A 24397-nucleotide genomic window follows, 5' to 3' on the forward strand; every position below is an offset into this window, starting at 1 on the left:
TTATTTTTATGTTGTGTTCATTGAACCTTTCTATAATCATAAAATAGATGGTACTTAAAATTGTCAAAGAGAGAACTTATATTGTTAAAAGATACTATCCGAATTATTAAAGATAAAGATTGTATCTTTGACCAAAGTGTATAAAATGTTAACATGCTAATTATTTTTAAAAAGCTACTTAGATTTGTATTTTTTAAACTCCGGATTGTTGTGATTTTTTATATATTATATTTTCCAAACAAGACCTATGGATATATGCAATCCATCTTAGGGTCAACCCTAGGCTTCCTGTAATCTGTGATGATGCAGAAAGAATACATGAAACATGTGACAATACATGAAACATGTGACTATGATGGATCTGCACGTGATGCTTCATAATTTTCACCCCATGGAAAGTTCATGGAGCACTACTCTCCCATGCATATTTCATGGAAGAAAATATTGAGATATATGGGTGATATATTGTGTATCGAAGGTTATAAAAACAATATCTAGTAAAGAAATATTGTTCTAGTAAAATTTCGGGAAAAATCTTAAAAAATCGACGATATTTCGTAATGAATCATCGATTTTTCCTAATATATAAAAAAAATACGTGTAACACGTGACTATGATAAATGTATATTTATAAAATTTATATTTTTATTGATGCATATGATATTATTATCAAATATGATAAATCATATTATACATATATCAAATTATTTAATAAAACAACTTGAAAATATCTATTATACTTCTAATTACATTTTTATAAAATTTTTCTTATATTTTTATAAATTTTGATCAATTTTAGGCCTATTGATATTTTTTTCCAAAATATCCGTCGATATATTTATAAAATCGAAATACCAATATATCTGTGATTACCTATATTTTCACCCTATTACAATTCACTCATCGTCTTTTGTTGGACACCTCTCAACTTTCTAAAATGTGGCAATAGCGAGAAGGGAGTATGTGGTCTTTGCCACAATCAAGGGTAGGGTTGTGCTGTCGTCGTCTCAAATTTATTACTTATTTTTAAATAATAAATTTTGGGTATATGTTAATGTGCAATCAAATATAGTCAAATATGAAAGATTAGAAATATTTTTTAAAATCATTGTAAAAGGAATTTTTAGTCTAATTAAATCTAATTTTATTCATTAAATGTATGTGATAATAGAAGAAAAATAATGATGCAAAAAATTATAAATATAATGTTTTTCTCATAAATAGCTTAATCATTATAAAAAGAATCATTGTAATGTTTATTTTTATTTTTAAAAATAGAAAGCAAAATCAAAGAAAGCTTAGAATCAGTTTGATAGTGATTTAAAAAAAAAAAATGTTTTCTTTTAAATATTAAAAATATTAGAAACGTTTTTTAAAATCACTCTAAAATGCACTTTAAGTTCAATGGTAATGATAGAAAGAAGATTTTAGGAAGGGTGGGATATCATGTTTAGTGTAGGATTGGGAATTTAAAATATATATATATTAATTAAAAAATATTTTTAATAATATACTAATTCAAAAAATATTTTCAAATTTGTAAAGGAATATAATTTGAAGTCATATCTTCCAAAAATAAATATTAATTAATATAATAAATTTAGAAAAAGCAAAACTTGAAGACGAAATTATAGGTTTATGATAACGCGTTTTCCAATAAACGGTAAAAAAAAACACTCTCGGAATCTGGTTTACTCATTTATAAAATCAAACCACGCGGTTTTCAACCGACGGTGACGGCAGGGCATGGAAGGTAAATAAGCACAAAACCAAAAGGCAAACATTTGGGAGATGCCCATCAACATCTCCCACCTTCAACTTCACTTTTTTCAGACCTTCTGCAAACCCTCCGGTCTAATCAAAGCTCTTTTCAGATCATAGAAAATGTCTTCAGATGTTGTAAACAGCGCTGACGACACCCGTGATCAAGGCCTCAAATCAAAGAAACTCTCATGGGGAAAACTGCGTCGTATGGACTCCCTAGACATGGCCACAGCCACCATGAACTATCTTTATAAAATAAATTCTTCTCACATATATTTTATCTTCTTGCTGTTTATTTAAACTTTATAATTTTTAATTTTAAATTTATTATGATTTGACTCAACTTATTATCATTATCGTGTGTGTGTGTTTTTTTTTTCATCAATTAAAAAATCCTTCAAATTATTATCATTAAATATTCAAATGTTAATGAAAGAAAAAAATATATATCATATACAGTGTTTATCCAATATTTTTGAATCAAACTAGTCATTAAACAAAAAAAAAGTTATGATTTAAGATTGAATAATTAGACTAATGGTCGAACCGATGACATCATAAATACATAATTTATATTATTAAAATTAAAAAGAATAAAAAATTTAAATATATATATAAATAAATCATTAATCAATAATATTAATTTTTTATCTTTAATATTATAAAAATAAGTATAAATATATTAATATTTTGAATGTTATTAAATGAAATATGTATAATATTTAAATGTCAATATATGTAAAATGAAGAAAAATTAATTATTTAATTTTAACTAATTTTAAAATATATTATATTATTTTTTAATATTATAAATATTTTAGAAATATATACATTTTTTTTATTTGCATTTTAAGTGATAAAGTACATGCAGCCCAAGTGGCCTTCTATGTGTTTTGCTTGATTGTAGGCCTTGAGTTCAAATCCTTAAAATCATGAATCTTGATGTGGATTGCTAACTCAATAAGCCATGAAAATCCTATATGAGATGTGGATTGCTAACTCAATTAAGGTATGACACATTAAGGGGTGTTTGGGTTGGGCTTTTATCTAATATCAAATCCTTTATATGAGTTTTAATTCATTCATTTTTCTTACACTTAAAATCATAATCCCACATGGGACGTGGATTGCTAACTCAACAAGTCATGTGAATTAAGGTATCACACATAAAGGGGTGATTAGGTTGGGCATTTACTGGATATCATTAAATGGAAAGCGTCTTAGTGTTTTTTCTTAAAAGAGGGAGAGGAGGTGGGTTTTAAATTGGGCTCATTTAATGAAAGGAAGAGTAGGGGAATTGAACCATTCGGTTTATATGGAATTACCTGGTCCAAGCAGTTCACCCGTCTAACCGTTGGTTCAATAGCTTTGGGGCTGGTTCAAATGTCCAATTTAAGTACAAATACAATTTTAAATTGAAAACATTATGTAAGATTAAGAGCATATTTGTTGAAATTTTTAAAAACAGTTTTTAAAAAATAGAAAACAACTTTAAAAAAAAAATTTACATGTTTGGCAATTGTTTTGAAGTTATAACTTTAAAAACAAGATTAAAAATAAATAAATAAACAAGATTCAGAGAACAACCTCTCTACTTTTAAAAGCAAAAGCATCTGAAGCTGTCCCTAAAGCTGATGAGAAGTAATGAAAGCATGGCAAAATTTGAAGATACCTTTGCTTCTCTCTGCTTTCTCTGCTTTCCTAATCAGCTGTTTGTGCTGAGCTCAAGTGTTTGCAGTCTTATTTTTGTACAGAGAGGCCTGGTCACAGACTCACGTCTACTTGTGCTAATGCAAACGTCATTTTTGGACACAAAGGCCTGGTGTTTCAGAGATCAATCAAGAAATAAATTCAATTAGATGACGCGTTTTCTACTAAATTTGAAAAATAAATTGTAAAAAATAACACTCATAAACCCTTTTACTAATTCATAAAATCAAACCGCGCCATTGTCTACCCAGAAGCATAAAATTTAGTTGCCCATCAACATCTCCCACCTTGAACTTCACGTTTCTTCGTCACTCTTTTCAGACCTTTCTGTGCCTTTAAATGGACCCCTCTCCACCTTCTGCAAACCATCCAGAAAGTAGTTTGATTAAAGGCCTTTTCAGATCATAGATCATAGAAAATGTCTAGTAAACAGCCCTGATTAGACCCATGATCAAGGCCTCAAATCAAAGAAACTCTCATGGGGAGAACTACGTCGTATGGACTCCTTAGACATGGAGACCGGGACTGTCCATGGCCAAAGCCACCATAGCTCCCTGATATCATTTTCTTGTTATTATGTATCTGCATGCATGGCAACTGGGAAAAAGAAATTTATATATTTTATCTTTTGAATTTCTGTTTTGAAGGATACCAAGGACTGGTCTGTGATACTGCACCTGGCGTTTCAGAGCATTGGAATAGTGTACGGGGACATTGGAACTTCGCCTTTGTACGTGTATGCAAGCACTTTCACTGATGGTGTCAAAGATAATGATGATATTCTGGGGGTTCTTTCTCTCATCTTCTACACCCTCATCCTCATCCCTCTCTTCAAGTACGTCTTGATTGTTTTGAAGGCCAATGATAATGGCGATGGTGAGAGCTCATCATCATTAATGACCTTTGATTTTAAATGACATGAATCCTACTTTGATCTTCTTTTTCTATCTTTCCTTTTTCTTTTTGGTTTTCTTTTATGGCTCGAACCCATCATCATTTCTTATTAGAAAGATGCCACTTTGATCTTAAAACTTTTCCCAACCAACAAGGTAAAATGGTTTATTAATTTCTTGATTCTTTTTCTTTTTGTGCCATTTTTTCTAGTGTTGGTCATTGATGAGATGAGTGGAAAACACCTTTAAAAGCCAACTGTGAAGCATCAAATTGTGTGACTTACCCATTAAAATAACCATGTAGGCTCCAACTGGGGAAGGGAGACTTCCCTTGTATGTGCTTAATCAATGATCAACAGTTGTGCACTCAGTCTAATGAATCTTTTTTTTTTTTTTTAATCTTTTCTGCCCTTTCAACCCTAAATATATGGTCACATTATAACTCAAAAAAAAAAGGAAAATAGTCCATTAAGCTTAGAATTTATACACTTCTTTTAAACACTGATGAATATCACAGGAGGGACATTTGCTTTGTATTCTCTTATATGCCGATATGCCAAGGTGGGGTTGATCCCTAGTCGACAGGCTGAGGACAGAGAAGTCTCCAATTTCCGATTGGAGCTGCCTAGTAAAGGTCTGCAGATTGCATCAAAGCTCAAGTCCAAGCTAGAGAAGAGCAACTTTGCCAAGTTCTTTCTGTTGTTTGCCACAATGCTTGGCACTTCCATGGCGATTGGTGATGGTGTCCTCACTCCTTGCATCTCAGGTTAGGTTCATTTGCTGCTTTATTTTCCCTAATGAATTTATTAAAAGAGCTTTTTTTTTCTTGTATCTTTGTTTTCACATGATCATTTTTTGGAAATACTTTTCTTACTTAGGAAAGTAAAGACCACCATCATTTACATCATCCTTTTTCAGTTAATTTGAGATTAAAAGGTTTCTTTCTTTCATCATAAATGCCTTTTCCTATTACAAATTTTTGTCACCAAAAACATCTTATGCTTAGCCTTTTTAAAAATGTGATTTAGGGCCAGTTAAAACAGATAATGGATTAAGGTCCACAAAAAGTGTAAAATTCTGTTTAAAGGTTAACAAAGATTTATAATTGAGTTGAAGGATATGATTTTTTCGTAATTCCAAAAATACTCAAAGGATATGAAAATTGTATAAAAGGAAATTATATTGTGTGACTATGTTGTATCATCTACAGTGCACATTACTTGTTTTTTTTTTTTAAACTCACATGCAAAATAAAATCTTGATTTAAAAAGTTTATTTCAATATATAACTTTAAATTATTTTTTAAATGCTATTATTAATATTAAAATTTAGTGAAAGTTTTATTAATTACTTTCAAAAATATTACTAAATGTCATATTAATAGAAAAATAAAAATAAACTAAAACTAAATTTAAATTATATAAATATTTTTTATTCAATTATAAAATATAAAAATTAAATTAAATTAGAAAAATTAAAATTTAAAAAGATATAACTAAAACTATTAATATGCCTATTATGCTTTCCTTTTTCAATTTTTTTTTAATAAAAAGAGAAATGGAAAAATATTAAAATATTTTTATAAAATAAATTAAAAATGTGAAATAAATGTGACATAAATCAAAACGGGAGAGCAAAAGAGTAAGAATAAAGAAAAAGAGAAATAATATATAAAAGTCAAATAACTTGGAAAATGAGACCCACGGGTGAATTTACTTTTCTTGATTTCCTTTCAGAGTATTTTTGTCTTTCATATTTCCTATCCTTAACATTAATTAAGTTAAATATATGGACCTTAAATCCATTATTTACTTTAATTAGTCTTAAATCATAATTGTTCCCAAAAAAAAAAAAAAAATCTTTTATTATCACTGAAAATTGTTTATGACTAATTAAGTAGATATATATACTGCAAATTAATTTAGTTGGATTTTAACTGACAAAGTAAATGGGTTTCGTCCTTCACTCATTTATTGTGTATCTATGGGGAATATGCATTCAACTTTTTTTTTATTATTAATTTTTCTTATTATGTAGGAATAAGGATGGGTCTCTTGTCTACTAGTAGTAGAGCAAAGAAAATAGGATTGTATATTTGACATTTGACTTTGCATGTCACGGTTTTTCGGTCCAATTCCCCTTTTTGGACTGTCTACCAATTGGACTAGTCTCAAACCGATTAAATCGATGATTGGACGGTCAAATCATCGGTCAGAGGGCTTTACGGTTCGGTTCCCTTGACGGTTGGACCAATGACCCGAGTGAGCTGGACGGTTCTTTAAGAACCAAACGGGTCAACTCCACCACCTCTTTTTCTTTTTGGCAAGCTCACATTTCCCTTGACCCAAGGTCCACTCCTATGATGAGTCTTCTTGGCAAAATGGGCTATTAAATTAGGCAATGAGCCTTATGGTCAGGCCCAACAACCAATTAATTTGTAAGAGATGGGAAGAGGTTTATAAATCTATTTATGTTTCCTCTCACTTCCAATGTGGGATCAAGAAATGTAAGGAAAAACTCAACATTTTTTGTTGCAAGCAGGAAAACTTGAACCATAGACCTCAAGGTTTCTAAATACAACTTTCTTTATTATTAATTTTTCTTATTAGGTAGGAATTAGGATAGGTTTCTTGTCCATTTGACTTTGCACGTCACAGTTTTATCTATTGTTTTAAAAACCGAACCGATTAAACCAACGGTTGGACCGGTGACCCGGGTGAACCTATCAAACCGTAGGTCAGAGGGCTTTCTGATCCCGTTCCCCTTTTTGGACCATCTACTAATTGGACCGGTCTTGAACCGATTAAACCAATGACTCTTTTAAGAAAAGAACGAGTCAACTCCACCACCTCTTTTTCTTTTTGGCAAGCCCACATTTCCTTTGACCCAATGTCCAATCCTATGATGAGTCTTCTTGGCAAAATGGGCTATTAAATTAGGCAATGAGCCCTTTGGTCGGGCCAACAACCAATTAATTTGTAAGAGATGGAAAGAGGTTTATAAATCTATTTATGCTTCTTCTCACTTCTGATGTGGATCAAGAAATGTATGGAAAAACTCAACATTTTTTGTTGCAAGTAGGTGGACCTGAACCATAGACCTCAAGGTTTCCCAATAGAATATTATCCACTCTACTACAACATCCTTACATTGAAATTTAACAAGGAACAACTATATAAGTTATTTTAAAAAATAATATATATATAATTACATAATACAATTTGTTTTTTCATTTTCAATATGTTTAATATTTAAATACGATTTTTACCATTTCCTTTTCATATTTAAATATTGTATATATTTTATTTAATAAATTAAAAATGTTAATACATTTATATAAAAATAAATAAATATTATTATAAATATTATTAATTTTTAATTATATGTATTTAAAATTATTTTTAATATTAATAAAATATAAATTATATATTTATGACATCACCGATTCGACCGTAGTTCGACCACCGGTCCGACCAGTGAACCATGAATCGATAACTTTTTTTGTTCAATATCCGATTCGATTCTAAAAACATTAGTTTTATCTACTACAGGAAGCCACAGATTCAATTATACAAGGTAATCTTTTTGAACTTTTAAAGTCAATTACTAAAATAAATTTTATTTATGTTTGGATAATTTTTGTATAAATTTTTTTTTAAAAAAAAAAATTATTTTTATCAAAAAAAAAAAATAAATGGTATTCTTGTAGACCAATTTTTTTTTTTACAAGATTTATAAATCTATAATTATTTTATTCCATTTAATTAAATAACCCTACAAAAAAATTGAATTGAATCAAATTAATTCATAATAAATGAGATTGTTCAATTTTGACTAGTAAAGTGTAGACAAAAGTGTTGAATCCAATGGCTTATGTTAATAGCTTTTGGACATTTCAACTGCCCTCGTTAACTTGGAATCTTTCCCTTCTTTTTAAGGGAAAAAAAAAAACCAATGGGTTGGAACGGTAGACAAATTTAAAATAATCCTTTCAAATTACAATAATATCCTTGTAATATATAATTATTTTAAATTTAAAATAATCCTTTTCAAATTACAATAATATCCTTGTAATATATAATTATTTTTAATAATATTTTGACTTGTCCACTTTCTTAGTCATGGGAGATACAAAAGTAAAACTCTAAATTTTTAAATAAAATAAAATTGTATTTAAAGATAATATGTGACTTACCTTGAGTGACTGCCTATTTGATAAATAATATGCACTAAATAAATATATAGTAAAATTATAAAAAAAATATTTTTATAAACAAATTAACTTTAATTATTTTATTTTAAAATTTCATTTAATTAATCACTAAAAATATAAAACCTGTCATTATAATTTTCTTAATTGTCTTTTTCTATCATTTATATATTAATTAAATATAAAAATATAAATATTAAAAAAAATTATGCATATATCATCATTTATTTTATATCATTTAATATAATTGAAATTAAATGAATTATAATTTTAAAGTGAGATATATTATAATCAAATATCATAATATTATTGTCAAATAATATTTTATATAATTTAATATATTTATAAAATTCATTTTTTTATGGACGCATACGATATTATTATCAAATATGATTAATTATATCATATACATAAATTCTTTTTTTTTATAAAACAATTTTAAAATGTCTATTATTATTTATTATATTATTTTTAGAGTTTTTCTCAATATTTTCATAAGTTTTGATCAACTTTAGACTACCTATTTTTTTTCCAAAATATCCGTCAATATATATCCGATATATCCTATATATCCGTAAAATTGAAATACCGATATATATATGTGATTACCGATATTTTCATCAATAATTGGTAACATTGAGCTTATGTATCTAAGTTCAGATCAAGGAGGGTATCTACCCTTGGCCTTTGCCTTAGTTTTGATGACCATAATGTACATTTGGAATGATGTGTATAGGAGGAAATACTATTATGATCTGGATCACAAGATTTCTCTTGACATGGTGAAGGGAGGATTCACCATCTTCTATTCTGAGATTGTTCATGGCATCCCACCCATCTTCAAGTGTTACATGGAAAATGTGTCTGCATTGCATTCAATTCTTGTTTTCATCTCCATCAAGTCTCTTCCCATAAGCAAGGTTCTAGTGGAAGAACGGTTCATAAGAGAAGAGATGATGATGACCCTAACATTAACATTAACATTAACATTGATGTATGGGTACATTGATGTGCGATTCGAGGGAAAGCCCTTTGAGAGATTGTTGGTTGAAAGACTGAAGGAGTTCATAAGAGAAGAGATGATGATGACCCTAACATTAACACACAGTAATAAAGACATGGTTTCTGGAGAGCTACAAGATGGGTTGATTAATGGCGAGAATGAGAGCAAAGAATCAAAGCGAATTGATGAAGAAAAGCGCCAAGAGGATGTTGACAAAAATATTGAAGCAATTGACAAAGTGTCACGAGCAAGCGTGGTGCACTTGATTGGTGAGACTGAGGTGATAGCGAAAAAAGGCTCTAGATTAGGAAATAAGGTTTTGATAAATGTTGACTACAATATCCGAAGAAGAATTTGAGATAGACAGATAAGGTGTTCAATATTCCACACAAGCATATGCTGAAAGTGGGAATAATTTACGAGCTTTGAAATATGGAAATCTAAGCAAAATAGAGAAGAAGCTAGTGAGAATAGCCAAATAATTGTAGCAACAATACTTCTCTTCTCGAGCATGTAGTATTAGCTAATTCATTACAATAGATTTTCTTTGTATTTTTAAATTCTTGTAATTAGTTGTAGTTTCCTATTTTGGTTGTAATTCCCTAATTCTAGGATTGTTTCCTATTTTTATGTTTTGGGCTAATTATAGGATTGTTTCCTATTTTTGTTGTAATTCCCTAATTCTAGGATTGTTTCCTATTTTTGTTGCAATTCCCTAATTCTAGTATTGTTTCCTATTTTTATGTTTTGGGTAACTCACGGCAATGTCCATCTTTGTGTATATATATTCATTCATAATCAATGGAAAATTCAAGCGGTTGAAGTGAAACGGAGATAGCACCAAGGAGAGCGCTAAAGATGAGGCAATCCTGACGCTTCTAGGTTGTGTATGCTAGATTTAGGGATGCAACACCAGTGACCTGACGGTGGGTGGTGGTGGTGGAGTATGAGTGTCATCAATGAAGTGATGAAGATCATATCCTTCAAGAAGAGATTGGATTTGAAGGCTCCATGTGAGATAATTGGTAGATAACAATTTGGTGATATGGGAGAGATTGATTGTAAGTAGGGGATGTTGAGGATCTTGGGAGTTTTGGATGGTGATAAGATCGTTGGTGGAAGAGAGGGATGCATCAGAAGCCATTGAGGAGACTGGTTATAGGAAAAAAAAAATCCATTGATTAAGAATGAATATATATACACAGAGAGGGCATTGTCGTGAATTACCCAAAATACAAAATAGGAAACAATCCTAGAATTAGGGAATTACAACAAAAATAGTAAACAATCTCAGAATTAGAGAATTACAACAAAAATAGAAAACAATCCTGGAATTAGCCTAAAACACAAAAATGGGAAACAATCCTAGAATTAGGGTTTTACAACAAAAATAGGAAATTACAACTAATTACAAAATTTTAAAAATATAAAGAAAATCTATTGTAATAAATTCTCTAATATGTAGATTGTAAAGCACAAAAATATGGAAACTAGTATCTAATTTTAGAAAGGAAAAAAAAAAAAAGAACAGCTCTAGTTTGTAACCCAATAGCAAAATTTCATCATCAATATGAAAACAAGTTTTTGTAATTTGGGGGTACGTATATGGATGGTAATCTGGTGCAATTTCCTTGATTCCCAAAGAAATTAATTCTTGTTACAACATAGACAAAACCCTACATCATGGTAAGTTGATAACCTGTATTTGGGTATTGTACTGTACTGTCACACTCACTCATATATATATATATATATATATATATATATATATATGATTTCCAGAAAATGCGCCTTGCTCCAAGTCTAGCACGTGTCTTAGAGCAGACTGGCAAGGAGACAGGCTGCTACATGTCACATGGAGAGCTCATCACCACATGTTTTATATTTGAGAATTACCACAAAAGGGAGGGTTTTTAATAGTTATTTGGCATTTCCAAATGTCGACAAGCTGTGAAAGAGGGAGAGTACAGCATTGAAGAAGTAGAGTTTCTAGGTTTTCGTTCAATGTCTCTCCCTCCTTTTGTAACCATCAAGAAAATTAACTCTAAAAAGCTTGATTCAATATATATTCTCTCTCATCTATGATGTTTCCCTTTGCCTTGTCTCTTTCAGCCAAGAATCTCTGCACAAAACCTCCAATGATCTAGACATTGGAGTCATCCTCACTTGTGGGAAGATGATCCAAGTTATTTGAATATAGGAGATGTCAACATGACCGAGACCTTGATGGGGTTTTTCATGACAAACCATGTAATGTAGTGCCACTTAAACTGTGGTCCCTGGATCTAGGGTTTTGGAAGAAAACCCTAATTCTGGACACCTTTAGGGCAACTTGGAATATCACAAGTGTTGATGGATATCTGGAGGCTCACACTCATGCTTGCTGTATGCTTGAGCAAGGAGTCAAGGTAGCAAGTTCAAACTGCTAAAACACTCATGGGGTAGAAGAAAATGAATTGGAACTGATGATGAGCATTCTACATAAAAGGCTTGACAAAAGATTCAACAAAACCCCAGGAATCTAATTACCCCATCAATCATTTTTTTTATAGGTCTAATTAATCATCAGCATTCACAGCAGGAAGATGTTACTAGAGCAAGATAAACCTAAATAATCATCAACAAGAAATAAGCAGAGACCAGCTAAAACAACGAATTGCAAAACCCTAATCATTAATCCTATGTTAATCAAATTTAAGATGCATTATGTCCAGTGAATATGTTTCAATATTGTTGTAATTAGTGTTGAAGATTGGGGTGAGTGGTTTCGTGATTGTCAGTACTCTAGTGTGAAAGAAGGCTAAGAGCGAATCATCCAATTCATCATAAACTCCTACTTAATTTAGTTGGAAGATCAAAATTAGTAAAATGCATTATTAAGCTCAAACCAAGCCCTAGATGTCATGCTTAAATTCCGAATCACAAACCAAGATACAAATATCATCATATTATTCTGTAAAACCACCTCCAGCAGTGAACAGACCTCATAATTTGAAGCAGAAGATACAAGGATTAGCGCTTGACACAATTTTCACATGATCCTTAAGCTAAAAACAGTCGAGCAAAAACAAGCCCAAGATTTCTAAACCCGTACAAAGGAAAACAGACAAATACTCCTCCCACCCCCAAAAGGGAATGGCCATTTTCATCAACAACAACATATATCATCACATCATCATCATCAAGATCATAATTTACAAGTAGAAATTATAATCTTGATGATGATTTCATCAAAGCCCCTAAAGTCGCTTGGAAAGAGAGCTATTACTCCTCTCAAGCACATTGAACTTCAGTGGAGCAGGTGAAACTGTATGCTTCCTTGGTGGTTCATCTCTATAATTTGAAGGTTCATCATTTTCTTCACTAGCCTTACTCTGGTTAGCTTTCTCACCTTCTAACTCCCTATATCTATGCAAATACCTTTTAAGCGGTTCAGCATAGTCATCGAACCCTAAAGTTCCCAAAGCCCAACAAATGTCGTCCCCATTGACAGTCTTGCGCTTCTCCTTGTGACACTTGTCAGATGCTTCTCCAGTCACAAAGCTAATGAACTCCGAGACACATTCTTGCATGGTTTCTTTTGCTTCCTTGGAGATTTTTGCATTAGGTGGCAGGATCTGCTTCATGATCCGTCCAACATTGGCGATCGGCAGCAATCGATCTTGTTCCTTGATGATCCCATCCTCAGCCGAAACACTGCTTCCACCTGCATAATTATACTTATGATCATAGTCTCTATCTGCATTAGTACCTATATCATCAACCATCTTGATCTATAAAGAGAAACTTGATCCTGTCAAACACAGACACGTCGTCGCTGCTATATAGACGTTACACACATGTGTATGTGCATGTCTATATGTATATGCACCATGTCCATGGCAAAGGTTCGACAACATTACGTGGCGAGTCATGACGCCAACCTGGTCATTGTCAATGAGGGACACAATGGCAGGCAATTTCCATTGTTGGCATGAGTTAGGTTCCTTTTCTTAGGTAACCATGGATGCTTAGGGGGTTTGTGGAAGCAATCTAAACCCTAAAAAGCTTTAAGAAAAGACACAACTAGCTCAATTATAGTCCAAATGGTCCCCCCATTTGGTCTTTAATCTTTAATTCTCTTGATAAGCTTCAACTAAGAATGTTTAAAATAATAACATTAGTATGAAACTTGTGGACTATATATGTGCACGTGTGCTCATAGAACCCTAAACACAACCAAAACTATACCTAAAAAGAACCTGCTAACCATTGATTAGAAACCCTAGTGTTGGATTACCTAATACTGAGGTTTTTACATGAGATTATGTCACTCTATACAAAGGCAAAGCATTTCGCTTTCCAATTAAAATTAGAAAGGTCATGGCCTAGTCCTGAAACTCTGGATTACCTAGTAAATTAAATAATGCCCATTTGCCTGAAGATTGTGATCTTATAGCTTACATAATCTCGACATTTGGCAGTCGGTTCATGGCCGAGTTGGTTGTGAATCAGGTGAACTCTTTATTTGGTGTGTATTAGTTTACTTGTCCTATTCATGATTATGCCTTAATCCATTCTAACTTTGTGAAAATGACTCCTTGTAGTTCATTTTAGATTGTCTACTAAAGTGTCGGCTAGAATGTGCAATTTTTTATCAACTAAGATTTGTCTTGCTTAAGTAAGCTGGCATTAGTTAGAGGTCCATAGGCTTCAATATCATGTATATGATAATCTGGCAAATCAAAGGTTCCAACAAAAACAAAGAAAAAGTGAGGAACTATTTGATACCATACCCTCTACTGAAATTTGACTCGATTCTTTTTTTGAGGGTTCATAACTCTAAATTTACACCAGAACAAACATTAAGCAGCAAAAAGTCACACAAGTTCTTCATCCTTTGCCATGAATTTTTACAATAAAGGTATCAAGTGTATCCAATCATAAATACAAACAACATCATTTCCTATAAAGACTAGTTCTAGGGAATGGGTTTGGATGGTTAATTATTGGGTGGCTTTTGTCTAAATCCATCCCATAAAAAAAATTAAAAAATAAAGTTCCTATATGCATAGGTGGTCAGTATAATATTATCAGTAAAGGATTAGCTTGCCGCCTGTATTAGGACCACATGCACCAACTTCACAAGCAAATCCACAAATTGATGAGAATGTTGCCCGTTAAGTTACTAAATGAGGCAACTTTCTTTAACAACTATTACTAGCAGATTAAAAAATAATAGTATATAATAACAATAGGCCTTGGTCCCTCTCCAAAAAAAATACAGATGGAAATATTTTAAGGGGAAGAATGCCAAAGAATGTGAATCGATCTTCAGGAAAATGTCATATACCTATCTTTCCTCCTTTCTTTTTTTTTAAAAAAACTTATTCTCAAATCCCACCTTTAATGTTTTTACATTGAAAGAGAATATATCCCACCCCAGATTTTATATTAGCGTTATCTTGATGTATGTTCCAAGGTTTATCGCTAAGCGCAAAAGGTCCCTGCTCGACTAGCCAATCCTTTTTAGTCCTGCTGTACTTCTATGTGTGAAGCCACTGTGTAGAGAACATGGTGTGTGGTCCATGTTCAAGTAAACAAATACAACTTTTACTCTGTTTATCAGGGAGATGAACAAAAGCAAGAGAAGAAAAACAATAGAAAAGACACACTTATGGGTCTCATAACCTTGCCTTTACATGCCCTTTTTTTTAAAACTTAAAGTTTGTGGATATGCTAATATTTCTTGGTTTGGGTATTAGACTATTAGTACACCCTTGTGATATAAACCAGGACAGAACCACCGGGCTGAGTTCCACACAATAATGTGATCCACTGATCCAGCAGCCAATAGCATCACTGCATGTGGCATGCTTAGGGCAGTTTTGTCATTTTGGAAGATAAGTTTGGTAATTCTGTGGCCCCAACCCCCCACCCCCACAAATTGTCACGTGGCATGTTATGATTGTGAGACTAGGAACAATTGTAGACAAAGAGATTGTGGATGACTTCCCACAACCCCACCCCCAAGTTTGACACGTCTAGGGTTGGGACTAAAAACAAGGATTCCCTTCACAACAAAGCTAATAAAGAAAGTAATTAAGCAAGTGGGTGATGGTACTTGATTCATGAAAGGGACTTAATGAACAGGCCTATATATATTAGTTTCTGATCATCAAAGTCCATGGAGGAACTTAGAGGCCACCTTCCCAACTTTGTTGAGATTCCTTCCCCTATCCCACTCACCCCATGCCATACAATAGTGGGCATCTCATATGATCTGATCTAGATTTCCTAAATCTAAGGCTTGGTATAATAGGTTTTGGGCCAATGCTAAAAGTCTTACATGTCAAAGATTAGAAAGATCGCCTTTGTTAGCATTATCTTCCACATTGTTTAGTCTTTTTCTTTAACCCAGTTTAGGATGTCATAACTAAATTTATCTGCTTTTGGAATACATGTTTTGTATGGCTTTTATTCTTTATGCCACTTGAACACACCTTAATGGATGCTTTGGCCTTTTAAATTATTCTTTTACAGTTCTAAAGGACTCAGAGATTAAGACCTTCGACACGCACACAAGATTTATTTTAATAGAGCAGCATTTCAAATCAGCAAGTCATATGGGCATAATCAGATGTGAATGACAACCATAACAAAACAAACCGAATGGATTTATAGAACAATGGAAGCAAAATAACATAGAAATTAAAGCAGAAGAACATGTCAGCATGATTATCATTGAATCTAAAGTGGGCCCATCTAAAACCCTAGAAATTTAAACTACCTGAATCCCTTTCATATATCCATCACAATAATATTTTATATTGGTTCAAAATAATGAAGGTTTTTACAAGGTACCCTGATGAGGTTTCTTCAGTTAGGATATCATAGGCCTTAACTTACAAACTGTACTGTGTCTCCTTGAACCCCAAACCCTACAAAGATCATTAATTTCCCAACAAAATCATGTCATATTAAGATTAAGTAAACAGTTGAACTAACCATAAGATGGAATTTTATTTAAATCAAATGTCCCTGACAAAGGAATACTACTAAAGCAATCAAACCAAGCATTTTTTTTTCAATCCCCTCTTCTTTTGGGGAAATTTAACAGAACCAACATGGGGTTACAACAAAGATGAAAGATCCAAATTGCGTTGGGGCTGGCCATCCTCTTCATTCACCGCTAGTTAGAACTAAGAAACATCTAGCTGATTGGAGAGTACAAAAGAACTTACATAGCATTTACACATATATGTTTAAAGAGTAGCACCCTTTTCCTCGTGAGTTTTGCTTCCATAAACATATCCTTGAAAGCAGATGAAGTAAAAAATTTCCTATAACAATGTTGAGAATGTCAATATCAAAAGTGCTTTCTGCATGTCATTAACACAAGTCGCTCCACATCCTCCAACCAATCAATAACTTACTTCACATAAACATCCATTCCCTTTTGCTTCATTGTCCCCATATGATGAGAAGGCTTCTCAAGTTGATTGGTAATAACCTCAAAGTGATGGAAGCAAATAGGCTCATACTTTCTCCCCCAAAACCACCAAGAAATAAGAACCGCAGATCTTTTGTCAGGCTTCTGTTGTCTCTTTCCATCCCAATATCTGATGGTTTATTATATTTACAGTACTATCTGGGTAGACTTGGCGTGCCATTGAAACCCAAGATAAAGAAGAGCCTGTTACTTCATGAGCACACTAAGTTTTTCATGTGAAAAGGAAGAGCACCTGTAGATGATGAAAATAGGCAAGGAAAGCCTGAGATGAGTACTGGTAATGGACACATACAAAAGACGAAGCATGTAACGATACAGAGGACTCAGTAATAGCAGTAGCAATTATAGATACCTTATATTTTCAAGAAATCGAGTAATATATGTCTTTACTTTCCAAAAAAACCATGAGGTTAGTTTATCAGCATGCTCAAACTGCTCCACTTCATGGACTATGCTTCCATGTTGACTCTTGTGAACTGATGGCAAACTTCTCAACAGGATTTAGGAGTTGCCTTTGTGGTTGGCTATCCATCAAAATTGAATCAAGAATTGTCTCAATTAATTAACAAGAAAACAAAAAGCTTCAGACATAAAAAATTAACACCCGATCCCACTACCAGAGCAGAGATTTGATTGTATGTGTTGCTTACAGAATTTACGTTTGATCAAAATATTTGTCAGGGAAAAACAAAAATAAATAACAATCAGATGCAAAAAATAAAGGCTTTACACACATTTGAGAGTAGATGAAGCTAAAAAATACTGAGAGACAAAAACAAATGAAAAGACTATGAAGCTGCAAGTTTTGGGGTAACAAGCTTATGTGAAATTGGAGATTGAAAATCATAACACTTGGGATGAAAATGTAAATCACCACATCTTTCAGAATAAGAAACTTATGATCTTGCTAGCCAATCATTTTTCAAAGAAAAGAACAGGAAAGGAATAATAACAAATGCAGAGTTTCCATCAGAATTTCGATAAGCAAAGATAAGATATCTGTGTATTAGTGAAAGGAGCTATACAGCAAGGTACACAGGATGTATACAAAGGGATAAACAAAAGGTATAGCCTGACAAAGGGAAAATAAAAAAAGGTGCTCCCTCACTCATGCAGAGCCCACCCAATCTACAGAGTGTTCATCAGATCAAACATGATATCTTATTTCCTGTGTCTTTTCAATGTAAAAGAATGAACCAGAATATTGTATGGCCCCATGGAAGTTACGGTGTAAAGACAGAGAGGTGGTTTTGACACCTTGGGCTACATATCACGCAAAGGTGTAAAGGCAGTCAGGTGGCCTCAACACCTTTGGCCACATACGGAATTGAGTCAATTTAGAAGAGAAGAAAGGATAAACCTTTAAAGTAAAAAATGTAACATTACAGAAACAACAAAAGTAGAGATGCTGTCTCAAAAAGTTCAGAAAGAAAAACCACCTCCCTGATTCCAGAGATAATTCTTTTGCATTTCATGTATCTGTAACAGCATAACCATTCCTCTGCAGCCACTGATATCTGTTCTTGCAAACAAAATACAGTCCGCCATAGTCACCCTTCCGCTCAGAGTCTTAAAACCAAATCCTAAAACAAGTCAGATAAAAGACATCACACTGGAGGCCAATCTAATTGTATGAGTCAAGTCCTTCAGTTACAAAAATTAAAGTAATTCAACGTATAACTCACACACAAACCAAGCCCCTGAGTGCAATTAACTCATCAGAAGAAGCCTCTAGAACTATAGTCATTGCAATCCCTGTACCAGATTGAAGTGCAGACCTATCTTCACAAAATACAACCCAAACAAACTACAACCACCCCCAAAATAACAACCCTTCACCAAATACAACGACCAAACATAATAAAGGTTGTTGCATTGCAGATCAATCTATGAGTACAAGTCAAATCCTTTCTACCGTGAGTATCAATTCAACAGTCCTTACTATCAAAACAAACCTCTTGACTGCAATTATCTTGCTAAAATGTAGCACTGAATTAGAGCCATTGTTACCCCTGCACCAAATCTAAGTGCTGATCGATCTTCACCAAACACCACCCTGACCAACCCCAAAAAAGAATGATAAAAAGGAAAGGGCAGTATCCCCAAACCCCAAAGCAAAATTGTCAAAATACTTATGGTAGAAAGCAAACCATTTAATTCATTTTTGCTACAGTTCAAAACATTAGCCTGGAATGCCCCTACTTAATGCTTTCTAAACAATCATAGTTCCCACAATCGATTGAACATCTCTCAAAAACATATATATTTTCCTGCCTCTCTGCTCCAATCTGGTCAACCATAAAAAAGCAGCAAATCACTCCAGACAAATAGCAGCATATCTGACAATGTCTGTGTCAGCCACTATGTTTGGAGTAAAGCTATCTGTAAATGTATAAAGTGAGTTTTGGCATATTTCATGTCAAAGTCTCATGATAAGTTAGAAAGTTGTGAGTCATCTTGTGTGTTAGAAGTGGCTTTGAAGAGTTATTGAAGACCTTGTGTTGATGACCTCCAAGTTTGATCACCACCGTGCCAGAAAAGTACTTGAAGATTGAGCTATGTTTGAGTGGTGCTTTAGTGGCATTTAGAAGTCCAAAAATATGCTAATAATTGAAAAGATGATCAAGAAAATGGACAAAGAATCAGGAAAATTGGTGGAGAAATGCTCAAGATATGGAGGTTACAAGAACATGCAAAAACAGGATTTAGCAGGCCAAAAAGTGCCAAGCATGAGTAGAGAGGACTGATGGGCCATTGATGAGCAAAATTAGCCTTGTTCCTTGCCTGGAAAATGTGCAACCACATTTTCGTCCTCAGGACGAGCGCATTAACTGCACAATGCCCCTAGGGCATCAGATTCTGCGAATAGTGAGTGCACACGGGAAAGGCTGTTATGAGCTTGTATACACGGGAAACACTGCAATGAGGTTGTTATGCTGTTCCAAGTTTGTTGTGGGCTTAGGGACTTCGAGATTTGAATTTTAAGAATCCAATTAGATGGTGCCACATGTCCTTTGTCATATCCATCTGAAAAAGCCTATGGTGGCTCTAGATCATCAAAGAAGTGCTTGGAAAACTCTCAGCTGCCATCCATTTTCAACTATGTTCTGAGAGAGCTTTGGGAGGGAATTTGAAATCTTACCTGAAATTCTTCCTCATCCTTAAGAGAGTCTAATGAGTGTTCTTCAAGCCTTGAAGATTCATTGAAGAGCTGCAAATTGAGGATTGAAATTTCAGAATCAAAAGTGAAGAAAAAAAAATCTCAGATCAGGTTTGGGGGATTTTTAGGATGTGCTATCAAGTTCTTGAGATTATGGAGATTGATTCTCCACTTTTTCTTCTTCTTCCCATATTTGAAGTTGACTGAAGAGCTCCCACAGTGGATTAAAAGATACAAATGAGTTTTAGTTGAAAGAGAATTCTGACTCAGTTCTGGAGAAGCCACTATGCAAATTTTAAGAGAATGACTAGAGATTTTGTGAGCGTATATTTAAAGTAGTTGTCTAATTTAGATTTGAGAATCCACAATGCTGATTTGAAGAGAGTGACTAGAGATTTTGTGAGCTGATCTTTATTGTTCTTAAAATTAGTTTCGGAAAGTGCATAAAGGAATTTCAGTTGTTGTTTTGAAGACACCTCTGTATCAGATTTGGAAGATTGAAAACAAGAGGTGATGTTGCTACTGAGATGAGATTGCTGATCTTCATCTCAAGAACTGAGAGAGGATTATTTGAAGATCATATGGAGCATTGAAGAGCTGAGCGTCAAAACTTTAATTAAAAAATCAAGATGATTAATTGACCCAAAACAACAAACAAAGTTGCTGCTGTTTTGGTCTGTGAATTTAAGTACCTGTGGCTGTGCAACCAGATCTGAAAGGGGTTACAAAGGTTGTAGAAAATCTCAACTGCAGTTGAGTACCAGTGCATTGTGGATATACAAGGTTGAATCTGTATGTATTAGCAGGGGCTGAACACCTTATTCGGAGGACAAGGTTGAGTGTTTGATGCATTTGGAGATGAGGGCTTGAATTGGACTTGATTAGCTGATCAAAGGAAGACTAGGATTTGATAAGATGGGGTGCCTGCATAGAGGAGGGCACGTGGTCAAGCAGAGACTTGAGTGGAGACAAGGGAGGTGTGAGGTAAAACCAACCTCTTACAAAAAGTAGGCACAAATCAAGTGGATCTGTGACTGGTCTTGTGTACTTGAGTTCGGTAAGTCTAAATAGGCCACTCCAACCTATTAATGAAATCTAGGATTGGCAAACTCCCTTCCTCAAGAGAATCCTCAGATCAAGCATACAGAGATTTGATGAAGGCATCTTCCAACTTTAACTTCAATAATTCCTACCCTTCAAGTTTCTATAATTTCCGTGCTTTCAATTGCTTTAAAATAGGGCAAATGGGGCAACCTTTTCCACCATAGATCTAGTTTATTCATAAGCTGTATAGACTTGTATAAATGCAATATCAATGGAACAAATAATCAAAATTCTTACCATTATCATCATAATGATATTTCCTTAATCAATTCTAAAAATCACTAGAATGTAAAATAATTATTTACAATAGGTTATTTTAAGCTTCTACATCATAAACATTCAATGAAGATTAGGTCTTCCATTTATGTTACCAATAATAGGGTATGTATTGGCAACTTACACTTCAGTTTATAATTTTTTTGTGCTTTTGTTTCAATGAGAAAAAGTTGAGGTCCTTGTTTCCACAAGGTTTAGTGCAGTGTCAACACCCCTTCCCTTCTTTGGCTCAACATTATTATCTTACCACATTTGTCAGCCTATTAGCCTCCAATATATGCAATTTATTCATCAAATTTAATCCTATTCATCAAATATATGCAACTTCATAAAAAATTTCAAGCCATTGCCAAACAGAAGACACAATAATGTATAACCCTTGTTTAAACTACTTCTTTTATTTTTCAACTAGCTAAAGAGTTCATAGGTAGATAAAGATTGAGAAAAAACATTTGAATCCTTACATGTTCACTGCATTTCTAATCCATATTGGAATATATATATACAAATGTGGATGTGTCCAAAAAGTATGGTGGCAGTTTTTTTGTTGGACCCTACTTTTGGTTCAGTATTCTGTTTGTCCAATGTTCAATATGGACACACTTGTTGTTCAATTCTAAATCTTGGCTCAGTGATATAAAGAACCTAGTTTCCTATTCCCTCCACAAATATAAAATTTCTGAATAAACAGGGCTTGAAATACAATATAAAGAATCCGCAGGCCTTCATAATAATTTTATTTTTCATTCTTAAAAAGGCAAATCCACTTTTTCCATTCATTATAATTTGCTCATTCCTCTCGGCGGCGGAACAAACGAGGAATGGGCGAAGCAGCACAATGAAAATCCTTAATGCCGATCTAACAAAGGAAACCAAGACAGCCTGAGATCTTTCATGGAAAAGAAAGGTGTATGAGATTTAACTAAAGATTCGAGAATAAGAGAATTGATGAAGGTATACCTTGAATCTATTCTTTGTCTTTTAGGTTTTAATTTATTCATATTCTTCTGATCTCTATCTACTATTTTTGCAATGTTTGACAATTAGATCTTAATCATTTCATCAATATTTTGCTTTTCAATTTCTATATGTTCTCATCTGCTAATTGTGATTTTCTCTAATTGCATTTCCATCTATCAATGGTTCTTACTCCGATGCCAAAAATTTGAAGATGACGGAAGCACAAGGTTGATATCTTCATACATGATTTATTTACTTTCTTTTCACAATCTTAACTAGTACCTGTGATTACTTTATGGAATTGACTGCTGGATAGAAGCGGCTAACCATATCAACTCAATATTTGCTCAAAGTGGGTCAGATCGGACGTAATGCAGCACTAGGGCTAGTGAATGACATCAAGGCTATGCTTGGTTGGCTAGAATGGGAGAATGGGGAGGGTATTCTATTTCCATTCCTAGTTGACCCAGATTGAGAAAGGTTTTTGAAATCTCATTCTTGTATCTGGACACATCAGGAACTATTGCGTGAAATAACCTTCCATCAAATGTCCAGTCTCTCACAAGAACAAGAAAAAAAGCTATCCAGCAATACTCTATTGCAGCAATTTTCCTTTGTTTCCCTCCACTTTCTCTATAACTCAATTGAAAGTTTTCACTTTTTAGTAAATTAATAATCAAAATTACTGAAAAAGTTAATTTGAAAATGTTAGACCTTTCTTCATTCCTCCGCATTCTTGGAAACTATAGAAAATCTCACGTTTCAGTAATCAAATTGCACAATAAAGGAATTAGAACAATTCTCTCCCTTTCCCCCACTTTCTCAGGAACCAAACAAAAAATTTCCAGACATTTGATGGAAAGCTACATGAAACCAAAATAAACAAGATTTTTTTCTTCCTTTCCACAACTCACTTAGCAACCAAACTAAACAAAACACAAAGGCCTCATTTTCCACTATTTCCTCCACTTCCTCAACATCCAAACAGAAAATCCTTAGTAAAAATAGATTCTCATTCCCGATCACAGTCATAGATTCTCAGCAACCATTTCACCTAATGCAATCTGAAAAAGGTCTGCTCTTCTCAAACCTTGCATACCCAACTCAACGAAGCCCTAACCCCAACCATCAGGGGCACAGCTAAGAACCCTTACCTCGTTCCTAGGATTGTACTCACCAACTCTTCTGCATTTTCCACTGCAGCCACCAAGCTCCAGTATAGTACATCACTAGGCGCCAACCCACCAACTCATTTCTCTATAGTTTATATGATAGTTATTCACAGGGTTCCTGACAACATATTAACAGACATTCCACAAATCCTTTTCTCTACCAAGCTTAAGACCATCTGAATAAAGATAATACATTAAACACTATACATGCAAACTTCTTATAAGCATACTTTCACCAATGCCCTACATTTCTTCATTTCCTCAAGATACAAAATCCACACACATACAAACATAATCAAATTTAAATATCATGAACCAGAACTTTCACTTACCAATTGCATGAAGCGCCGAAATCAGCTCAATTCCAGAACAATAACAAAGCGGAACCCCAATCCACTGAGAATTTCAAATTCAGGAACTCACAGTCGCCTTCATCTTCTCTCTTCCAACCCCTCCCTCCATTGATCATCCAACAATCCACAACCCCAAATTGCATATCCACCATTCTATAGAGAGAAGAAGAAACAGAAATTAGGGTTAGGATTAGGGCTAGGGCTAGACTAACGCTACCAGGCGTAGTGACGAAGTCGTTTCTGCTCGGACTCCAACCCTAACCCAGCTGGCAAAGAGAACCTTTACATTTAAAAAGACAC

At 33.5% G+C, this 24397-nt stretch overlaps 2 protein-coding genes and 1 long non-coding RNA gene across 4 annotated transcripts in view; 1 reads left to right on the plus strand and 2 right to left on the minus strand.

Annotated features, from left to right (window-relative positions):
* Positions 1–4106: 4106 nt before the first annotated feature.
* Positions 4107–24397, plus strand: part of LOC117918584 (potassium transporter 5-like) — a gene marked incomplete at its 5' end in the record, with an annotated part of 29758 nt that continues 9467 nt past the window's right edge. The window contains 2 exons of the mRNA XM_034835339.1: positions 4107–4350; positions 4885–5133. Of these exons, the coding sequence (XP_034691230.1) occupies positions 4107–4350; positions 4885–5133 (493 nt within the window). The remainder of the gene's footprint in view (positions 4351–4884; positions 5134–24397) is intronic.
* On the minus strand, positions 12493–13553 carry LOC117918586 (nuclear transcription factor Y subunit B-4-like). Its single transcript, XM_034835341.1, has one exon. It carries the CDS (start codon positions 13345–13347, stop codon positions 12820–12822), a length of 528 nt encoding a protein of 175 aa, XP_034691232.1. The 5' UTR covers positions 13348–13553; the 3' UTR covers positions 12493–12819.
* On the minus strand, positions 17205–24357 carry LOC117918588. Of its 2 annotated transcripts, XR_004651890.1 has the most exons (4): positions 24077–24357; positions 18512–18655; positions 17425–17596; positions 17205–17304 (listed from the first exon to the last, which is right to left on the minus strand). It is a non-coding gene; the product is annotated as an uncharacterized LOC117918588 (long non-coding RNA). The 2 variants fall into 2 exon arrangements; XR_004651889.1 differs by having other exon boundaries at positions 17425–18655.

This window comes from Vitis riparia, chromosome 7, assembly GCF_004353265.1.
Source record: "Vitis riparia cultivar Riparia Gloire de Montpellier isolate 1030 chromosome 7, EGFV_Vit.rip_1.0, whole genome shotgun sequence".
NCBI lineage: Eukaryota > Viridiplantae > Streptophyta > Magnoliopsida > Vitales > Vitaceae > Vitis > Vitis riparia.